At 40.2% G+C, this 9,432-nt stretch overlaps 3 protein-coding genes across 4 annotated transcripts in view; 2 read left to right on the top strand and 1 right to left on the bottom strand.

Moving 5' to 3' along the window:
* Nucleotides 1-211: 211 nt before the first annotated feature.
* On the top strand, nucleotides 212-3,870 carry LOC136442230 (MORN repeat-containing protein 3-like). Its single transcript, XM_066438989.1, has 5 exons — nucleotides 212-630; nucleotides 1,269-1,423; nucleotides 1,928-2,087; nucleotides 2,394-2,578; nucleotides 3,224-3,870. The coding sequence occupies exons 1-5, from the start codon at nucleotides 486-488 to the stop codon at nucleotides 3,290-3,292; spliced, it is 714 nt and encodes a 237-aa protein (XP_066295086.1). The 5' UTR covers nucleotides 212-485; the 3' UTR covers nucleotides 3,293-3,870.
* Nucleotides 3,871-4,111: 241 nt separating this feature from the next.
* LOC136442248 (calcium release-activated calcium channel protein 1-like) lies at nucleotides 4,112-7,297 on the bottom strand. Its single transcript, XM_066439012.1, has 3 exons — nucleotides 6,930-7,297; nucleotides 6,222-6,262; nucleotides 4,112-5,837 (listed from the first exon to the last, which is right to left on the bottom strand). The coding sequence occupies exons 1-3, from the start codon at nucleotides 7,038-7,040 to the stop codon at nucleotides 5,369-5,371; spliced, it is 621 nt and encodes a 206-aa protein (XP_066295109.1). The 5' UTR covers nucleotides 7,041-7,297; the 3' UTR covers nucleotides 4,112-5,368.
* Nucleotides 7,298-7,528: 231 nt separating this feature from the next.
* Nucleotides 7,529-9,432, top strand: part of LOC136442196 (lysine-specific demethylase 2A-like) — a 58,891-nt gene continuing 56,987 nt past the window's right edge. For both annotated transcript variants that reach the window (XM_066438945.1, XM_066438936.1), the window contains exons 1-2: nucleotides 7,529-7,724; nucleotides 9,134-9,272. In XM_066438945.1, the coding sequence (XP_066295042.1) occupies nucleotides 7,692-7,724; nucleotides 9,134-9,272 (172 nt within the window). In that variant the 5' untranslated portion in view covers nucleotides 7,529-7,691. The remainder of the gene's footprint in view (nucleotides 7,725-9,133; nucleotides 9,273-9,432) is intronic.

Here is a 9,432-nt window from a genome sequence, read left to right as displayed (position 1 = left end):
TGTCTGTTAGATCCTCAATTTTCTGCCTCGAGAACGCTGTCACATTTTATCTGTATTTAACAAAATATGTTCAAAATTTATTTCAACAAATTATAGTACAATATTAATAGAATATTGTTTGATGCTCTACTTAGATATTATTTCTGTAATATTGAGATTTGTTGATTAAAACAGGCAGTATACACAGAAGACAGCAAAGACCCTGGGGTTCATAGTAGGTCATAGGTCATACATGACGACTTGTGTTGCCATGGCCGCCCAAACTTTGTTTAGCTTCCTGTTTATGCACCTCGGATAATAGAAAGCAGACATTTTCTTTGATTTTGAGGGATCGGAGGGATTCATACAGCCCAGGTCGAGCTTGAAGAATTATTTAGAGGTTGGTTTAAGTCGGGGTCGTTGTGACAAGGAGCTAGAATAGCCTTTGCCAAGCTAAGACTTGCTTCGAAATTGCGAGTTGAACTGTACTTTCTTGGATAACAAACATGCCACATCTGAAGCAGCCGAGGGCGACAGAGCCGTTGTGGAAATCTTGGGACTATAAGGCGCAGAAAGCAGGGGTCAGGCACACGGTGTACTCTGTCAACGGGGACCAATATACAGGGGAATGGCTGGACAACAAAAAACATGGTAACGTCAAAATTATGATACACGTAATTGTTGTTGTTTTCACATCATTAAAACCAAGGAGGTTCCTTGTTAAAACATAATACTTTTGGACCCTTTTGTCGTTTACAAAGAAAGTAGACATTGCTGCACATTAAGATTGATCATGATATGTTGGTGGTTTCAATCTATCACCAGTGGTTGGTGTTTACCACAAGATTTATAATACTAGTAAATGTATTGTTGTGGTTAGAGGATATTGACCACACGATTCACTGTAATTCAAAAACATGAATGTTTTAGCCTTTCTGATATCTGGACTGTTGTTCCTTAAGTAGTTGTTCAGTTTGGATCTCACATTCATCCCTTTAGAGCCTGGTTTTGAAAGATTGGTTATTTGCAATAACACGTTGTAAGATTAGGTTATTGAATCCCTAGTTACAAAGTGGCATCCCATAGTAGCAATACCTTGCACTTAATTTCCAACTGATCACCCACAAAGCAAAAACTCGACAAAACACTGCATTGTGCATAATGCATAACATTCAAAACCTACATCAACACTTTGTCATTGGTAAGTGAGTATATCATTTATGGAAACATTATACAACCTTTTTATATCACATTACATTGTTGTGCTGACCATTTCATCCATACAACAGGCAAAGGAACCCAAACGTGGAAGAGGAATGGTGCCATCTACGATGGCGACTGGAAGTTTGGCAAGCGGAATGGTTTTGGTACCTACAGCACCCCCCTGCCAGGAGGGGGGTACAAGAAAATCTACTCAGGGGGATGGAAAAATGACAAAAAGCATGTAAGTACAGCTTTATCAAAGAAAAGTAGCAGATGTTTCATGCTTTTAGAGACATCTGTATCTGTATAGCTAGTATAACTGCTCTTTGGCATAACACACACGTACGCGACCATGCAGTGTGGTAGCAGCTGATTTTATCATACTAGCTGAACGACCTGTCTCACCTCAAATTGGACATCTATTCAAACTGCAGTAATTGCTTAAAGTTATCGAGTGAAAACATAATTTGTGATAGGTGATGAAGATACATGGCAGCCTTATATAGATAGTCTACTATCTATGATGTATGTATCAAAGGTTATGATTGGCTATAGAAATAACAATTTACAGCATGCTGACTAAATGATGGCTTTTCTCAAATGTTTATTTGATCCTTGAACAGTTTTGCAAAAGTGGACTGAGAGTTGAATATTTGATAATGCCTTAGGTATTTTACAGTTGGAAAATCAAAATTGAGCAATATCAGAATATAACATGACTAACAATCATTCCTCCCATCTTCAGGGTTATGGCACAAACTTCTACTCAGATGAAGATTACTATGAGGGTGAATGGTACGCAGACAAGCGCAGTGGGTGGGGGAGAATGTACTACACAGATGGCAGTATATATGAGGGGGAATGGTACGATGACAAACAGAATGGAGAGGGCATGCTTAGACTAGGTGAGTCAGAATAGCTTTACCATGATTTATTGTTTAACCCTTAGTACTCTAAGGCCCAATTTGGATAAAGAAAGGACACTCCTCAGAAAGACACAAAAATGACTTACAGTATATTCAAAGAAATGCAATATTCTCTTTTGCTGTGAGCCTGTTACAACACAACAATGTAACAATACAGGCCACATAATGCTTTTGTTTTGCAGCGTAAAAGATTTTCATTGTAGTGTGTTTAATAGCGCAAGCTAGCCAGTGTAGTTCTAAAGTATGACGTAACATGTATTGACGCTGATATCTTGTGTATTCCAGCCAATGAGAACAGGTATGAAGGCCACTGGAAGGACGGGAAGAAGCACGGGGAGGGGAAGTTTTTCTACCTGGACAAGGGGCAGATGTACCAGGGTGTGTGGGTGGAGGACGTGCCCAAGTGTGGCACCATGGTGGACTTTGGGAGGGAGGGGGCACCTGCGCCGACCGTCTATCCTATACCTAAGGTGAGGGCTGAGAAAATGTACTTGTATGTTACATTGCTCATAGGACTAGGAATACATTTGCGTCTTGGCTTAGTTGAAGAGATTGTACTTACAAGTCAGCATTGGATTAAAACAGTAGTACAGAACTCTTTTTTTCCATTTCAATTTTGCTCACAGTTGTTATTAGCCTGAGTGTCATCTTTGTTAGTTCCAGGGCTCCTATACTCCCCCTTCACCAACAGTGAAGTGAGAGTATGGGAGCCCTGGAACTAATAAGGATGACACTCACTATACCCTTGGCTCCAGACTGTTTATCAGGCCTTTTAGCCGGTTCCCTTTAGCCGGTTCCCTTTAGCCGGTTCCTTCTAGCCAGTTTCTTCGGCGTCACAGAGCTCCCAGCCTGCCGATACCCTAATTAGCGCACCGGGGGAGTTCTAGCCGGGGAATTGACCAGCGCAGTTCATTCCTCGGGCTACAACTCCCTGGCGCGTTGATTTAGATCCAGCGGGTTGACTGGCTTGCGGCGCCAAAGGAAATCGCTAGCGGCCCTGTCTAGTCTGGCTCCCAGGGAAGACACTCACTGACTCAGGCTAAGTTATTGTGATCACATAGCACAAATATCTGTTGGTTAGATGTCTAATCAAGAGTATTTGTTTTTGTCCTCAGCTAAGCCTTGCTGACTCAGGAGAAGTTTTAGAAGATGCCAAGACAACATTTCTTCAAGAAAAGGAATGATGCTGCTGACTTGAAGAGACTTTATCTGTACCTCCAAGTTTTTAACAATTTTTCAAATTTTACACATGCTGAATAATACTAGTATGAATTATCCAGTAATATGACGTTATTGGATTTTAAATGATAGGATTTTACAAACTTTTTACTCTTGAAGTATCCTAACATATAACTGTATACATTAGCTTTTAAAAGTACATACTCAAGATTTGCTAAATCATGTGCCAAATTTCTTTTGGCATACTGGATGTCCATAGAAGTTAGATGTGTCTATACAGGAGGTAGGATGTAAATATGTGTAACATACTAGTCTATACTGGGATGCTTTTTACTCTTGTACAGAATTTGTAAGAACAATTGAAGGTACATTATCTTGTACATTGTACCACTAATAAAAATCATGCTCAGTTTACCTTCCATCAAGAAAAGTGCCAACTGGGCAAATAAATACCCATCAAAGCAATATGATGTTAGAAGTTTGAATCAGGGTAAAGAGATTATGTTGAACTGATTAATGAGAATGTGTATTCGAGGGACTTGTCGAATGTTTGAATGGGTCATTAAAAAGCATGAAAGAGGAACATTTCTATTGTTCAAATTGTCATATGACTGTTTTCAATGTTTGTCTGATTACTTCAAATGAGTAACTGTAAAAGCAGCCTTCTTAGATATTTTAGTAGTAGCACTAAAGACATTATATAATGTCCTTGGTAGTACTCAGTTTCATTACAAATTCTATCTATGGCCCCAAATCACACATCCATCCACTTCAGATCCACTTACAGTTACACATACATCCAATCAAGTGCACTTACCCTAAAGCAATTTTGATACTCATTTTATTGCTCAGTGCCATGTGAAGTAGTGACATTTCTGAGCCACTTTGAAACAATTTGCGTTGGTCCTCAAGTTATCTAACTAAACAATGAGAGGTTTGGAAAATATAACTAATATACAACCAGCACAAAAAAATAAACCAACTATTTCTTAAAATTTTGAGAACTCTGCTGAATGCTCTTATCACCTATCCAATTTGCAACGGATATAAATTTGATGCATGGATCTTTTTAATATACAGTTTTTTTGTATACTTACATTTATATTTCTTCCATAGATATTGGCAATACAAAACTAGAATATCTATAAATATACATGTACAAAAGTGGCACAAGTGAAGCAGCACACAGAGCTGCTAAGGTTACAGTATAACAAGGTCTACATTGCAAACATTTGATTGTATTGCAAGTGTGGCAAGACTGAGAAATCCATCATATTTGTTGATTTTAACATCATTTCTGTTGAATAAAAATGACTGGGTCATGTATTATACGCAGCTGATGTGAATTGCAAAGTCTTTAAAGGAATTATCTTTTCTCTATTCCTGATTCAATCAGTCATTAGGTCATGCTTACTTAGTGGGGAGGGCAGTATATTATCATATGCAATGGGAATATCCCTAAATGCAAGTTTGGGGATCAACACATGGCTTTGTTTTCAAATATTAGCAGAAATTTGCAGGTAAAGCTTAGCAACTAAAAGGTCTCATTCAAGTTATTGACACTATTGACACTATTAGTAGCACTTAGAGAGAATAAATGTATCTTTCAATTATAGGATTTGTATTCTGATTGTCGCAATGGGCAAGCAGTCATACCACCTAGCAAATGCTACTAGCATTGCAGCATGTTTGTGGGAAGGGGGCTGCTGATAACTGTTCATACCAAATTTAACACTTTCCACTAATCAAGTGCAACAATTTTCTTTTCTAGCTTTGACAATATTTTTACGCTACAAGGTACAAAAGTAATTCCTCCAATTACGCTTAAAAAGGAAACAACATGCACTGAATCAACATTCCTTTTCGCAACACGTTGAAAAAACATCACCGACAAACATGTCCAAACAATCACATCACAGTCCATTTTCAAGCCACAATTTCAAAGTGAAGAAAACATAGACAAATTTGAATATAAATTTGGCTCATCATTAAAAACGTCGCCTTTACAATCATAAATTTTGATGTTTGTTATCATTATTAGAAGGAATACAAAAATATTCCATTTAGATTTTTGACCCATTCTACACATCCTCCACCCGTGGACCATTGTCCTTTAGCTGGGTGGCCATGTTTTCTAGCTCTATCAGTCCTTGGGCTGATCGCTCGTACTTGTGTACCACCAGGGTACGGTAAAAATGCACCGCGAAGGCCACGAACAAGATGAGCACGGGCACGAGTATGCCCGTGGATATGATGGCCGCCCAGGTGCTGAACTGGTAGAACTTGACCCACATCAGGACCGCGATCTCCACCAGGAACAGGAAGATACCGAGTCCCGTGGAGAAGCACCACGCGACCTCGATGAACACGCGCATGTGCTCGTGCGGCGACTCATTCACGGCCGTGATGTTGTGCACGTTGCTGACGGCCTCGATGTTTGGGAGAATGCAGGTGCTGATCATGAGAGCGAAGAGATGCACCGCCACAAGGATGGTGGTGATCACGCTGAAGGAGATGAAGAGACCCTCGGGAACGTCATCAATTTTTTCTCTGGAGAAAAGAAGTTTCTGTTACTGACAGAAGTCTTCTCATAACATTGTCATGAATACATACTCGGGTGACTATGTAAAGTCCTTGACTTGATCCAATTGTTTTTATGGTGCTGTATATATTGAAATTTTTGCAGTGGTTTAATGTTCATGGTTTTCACAGTGAAGTCTTTCACTCTCCTAACCCACTGCAGCTGTTTCAACCACAGACCTTAAACCACTGCGGAACACTCCATTTTCCCCCTATTAAACATGCAATCAAATCCCTATGAACTTACAGGCATTTACAGCACATAGCAATTACTGAATTCTAATACTGTAAATACTATGTTTGACTTTTCTTTTGTAACACCAAAAACGTTACATGTACGTAAAGAGAACTTACGAGGCATCACCCTTCTGCAACTGCACTTCCACCATTGCAACCTAGGGGGCGAGCAGAGAAGAATGTTTCTGTCAGTTTCAGGATTTGTTGGCATGAGCAGCAAGCCCAGTGTTCCACAGGCTATATTTTACCTAAATAGGCTTCACAGCAGGACTGCTGGGTTTCTGGTGAATCAAACATTCAAGATCTGCAGATATAAATGAGTCCTGGCTCTTGTCAAAAGAATAATCCATCTATAACCATTAAATGTTGGATGATGGTAAGCTGTAGCCAAGGAGGTCTTATGTTATAACCTCCTTGCTGTAGCTTACTGTCACTGTGGCCATGTGGGTGACTCTGCTTATAAATAACAATATAACATTACCATTTGTAAAGGTCACTTCTGAACATCGTTAAGAAATTCGTTGTTAGGAGCAACAGTTGCATCCAGACTGGCAACTGTTTCTCCAATGATATTTTGTGACATAGCTATTAATATTTTGATGCAAACTGTAACAAAGTACAATCTTGGTGAGACAATGTGATCTGCAACATAATTGATGTAAAACTCTACTAGAAATCGTAAATTTTTCTATCAGAATGTTTATGTCTTATCACTGCACATCACTGATGAATCAACAATCACGTTTTACAGTAGCGTCATCGTTCATTCGTGCCCCTCCCCCTAAAATAAAAACTCGGTGGAAATCTTAGTCACTATTTTCTCACCATAGCGAATCCAGACAGTAGTGCCGATGTCCTGCTAGCCGCCTTGAGTTTGGCGCGACTGAGATATAACCGTCTCCAGGACAGCGCCTGGACCGTGTGCTCCTCCGCCATGACTTTCGCGTAGCTCTCTCTCAACCAGTCGGCGTAGCTTTGCGGCTCAATGGTGACAGTCAACCCAGCTGACACGTCAGACAACAAAACCTGTGGAAGCGATCTAAAGGCTACTAATCCACAAACCTGGTCCGATAATGACTGTAATGGCAAAATAGTACCAGGCGACTAAAAAATGTCAAAAATACTGAATTTTTCGTTCACTGCTGCTACCATTTCCGGCAATATTTACGTAGGGCTGTCTTCAAATAAAGTGCCTTTTTAATACCATGATAGCTGCACTTTTTGTTCAAGAAAATTAATTAAACTGACGAAAAATTGAATTTGTACAAATCATGTTTAAGTGAGACAAAATTGAAGTCATTTACAGCATATTAGAGTGAAAATAAGTAAAAGTTATGACAGGTAAAAAGGACTGTTTGCGTTGAACAGCTGTATTTTCGGGAGGTCTGTTCCCTTCCCAGCGTCCCCCGCGCACTGAGACGATTAGATATGTAAATGAGGTGACGTCACGACCCTGCCTGGTACACAAAGTTGGTCGGCAAATCCGGTGTCGGAGGCCGGAGGGGTCACTGAACTGCGAGATTTCGCCTATTTTGGGTGATTTTTACCCAATATTGCAGAGTTTGGCCCCATTTCGCATACTCTGTAATGGAAAGCAAGTCAGGCTCTGGCCGCCAGTTGGTTTGTAGCGTTTCTAGTAGTACAATAGCTACGACTAGTTTATGTATGGGCTGTGTCTATGTACAGACTCAGTGGGAGCTGCCATCTTGTAGTTCCCAAAAATATGTCCATTGTCGCCCTAATCGAACATTTTCCGTAATTCTGGGAGATATCATGAATGTAGATATTTTCCATGTTGTTTCTATATCGTAGGTTTGATTGCAAAGTCGAGTTTTGCCGTTTTCTGTTAGCGACTTTTTGTTTTCACGCCGACTGTAGCGAGCGTGTGGCAAAACGATCACGTTGTGGCTGTTCACTCACGATGTACCAAATTTGTCGCTCGCCGCAGAAAAGTCCACATTTCTTATTTTAACCCAAAACTTCATTTAAATCCACTAGAAAGCTTCAATGATGCTATTGATTAAAGTTTTGGGTGTTCAGAATTAACAACCTGTGATATTTTTCGAGTTGTAAGTGAGCTTCATGTACTGAAATTCTATGTTGTGAGCGTATTTGCTGTAGTGTGCCCATTCTTCGTAGCTATCCGTATTTATCGCTTGGACCTGAAATGTTAAAATACCTCACTTTAGTCCAAAATTGTATACAAATCCACCAGGAAGGACCATTTTTACTGGTGATTGATGTTTTGGACGTTGTACGTTCGTGGATAGCGAGATTTTTGTAGTTGTAACTGAGCTACATGTTGCGATGTGCACTCAGCGCTGTAGTGTAGATGTAGCCTATTTCACAACGCAAGATGATGCGCTGTTCGAATTTTGGCGCTTGCAGATTCGCCTTTCGTATTCGTGAAGTCAAAATCCTTTATTCTACCCCAAATCTTAGTTTCAATCGAGCACAAAGGATCGATGTTGCCCACAATCGGTGAATTGAGTGTCTGCACCCCCTAGTTTTTGTGATTTTACGTAATGTAAGTGAGCTACATGTTACGGGCGTTCATGTCATGGGGGTACCATTGTGCATTACTTTTAAATTTTGGCGCTTTAAATTCGTCTCAAAAGTCTCCCCTGCGCTAAAACTTCGCCCAGGTAGTTCAATTAACACCACTAACGACCCCATATGTTGAAGTTAGTGTTAATAAGTGATAATGATGCACTGTTAAGAGTAACGACGGATTTTTATATCCCCATGTACATCTCGGAGCATGGTACGTGATCGAGAACTGTGTGTAAATAACCTGCATGTAGGCTCCAGTACCGACACAGTTTAAAAACCTCTGCCCTCGGAGCACCCTTTTTTTAACAACAACTCCCACGACTCTCACGGAGGTGTATTGTGACACCTAGTGTTGTATGAAGATAACGTATTAGAGTGAGAAATGTCCAGAAAGGATCGCTGTGTTCGTGTTGGGCCATGTCTCTGCATTGGTATATACCATGATGCCCCCTTGATGGTGTGTTTCAACTATTCAGCGCGCCAAACCACCCAAACACTACGACGACGAAGAGGAAATCGAGGATGAAATCGAAGGAAAAAGGACCTTCAGCGTCGAGGAAAAGCTCAAGTCGGATAGATTCACCGAAGACTTCGTCGAATACAAGGATGGAACTGGTAAGAAGCAGTGAAGGGAAAAAAAGAAACTTGGTTCCGGACACTTGTTAATACGTCTATATCATAGGCAGGCTACGACATGGGAAATTATCAATTTTTCGCTGTTTTGGATATTGAAACTAAAAAATCATTGTACACTCATGGCTTTCTTTGCAAATTA

This window comes from Branchiostoma lanceolatum, chromosome 1 (genome assembly GCF_035083965.1).
Source record: "Branchiostoma lanceolatum isolate klBraLanc5 chromosome 1, klBraLanc5.hap2, whole genome shotgun sequence".
Lineage (NCBI taxonomy): Eukaryota > Metazoa > Chordata > Leptocardii > Amphioxiformes > Branchiostomatidae > Branchiostoma > Branchiostoma lanceolatum.
Note: the sequence above shows the minus strand (reverse complement) of the source record. Positions and strands in the feature narration are given on the sequence as shown.

Bases quoted from the DNA above. Each gene is read 5' to 3' on its own strand.
- LOC136442230 (XM_066438989.1), top strand. From the start codon at position 486: ATGCCACATCTGAAGCAGCCGAGGGCGACAGAGCCGTTGTGGAAATCT. The intron at 1,424-1,927 runs GTAAGTACAGCT...TCCCATCTTCAG, and splicing joins GGAAAAATGACAAAAAGCAT to GGTTATGGCACAAACTTCTA. The intron at 2,088-2,393 runs GTGAGTCAGAAT...TGTGTATTCCAG, and splicing joins AGAGGGCATGCTTAGACTAG to CCAATGAGAACAGGTATGAA.
- LOC136442248 (XM_066439012.1), bottom strand. From the start codon at position 7,040: ATGGCGGAGGAGCACACGGTCCAGGCGCTGTCCTGGAGACGGTTATAT. The intron at 6,263-6,929 runs GTGAGAAAATAG...CTCGCCCCCTAG, and splicing joins TACTGTCTGGATTCGCTATG to GTTGCAATGGTGGAAGTGCA. The intron at 5,838-6,221 runs GTAAGTTCTCTT...TCTTTTCTCCAG, and splicing joins TTGCAGAAGGGTGATGCCTC to AGAAAAAATTGATGACGTTC.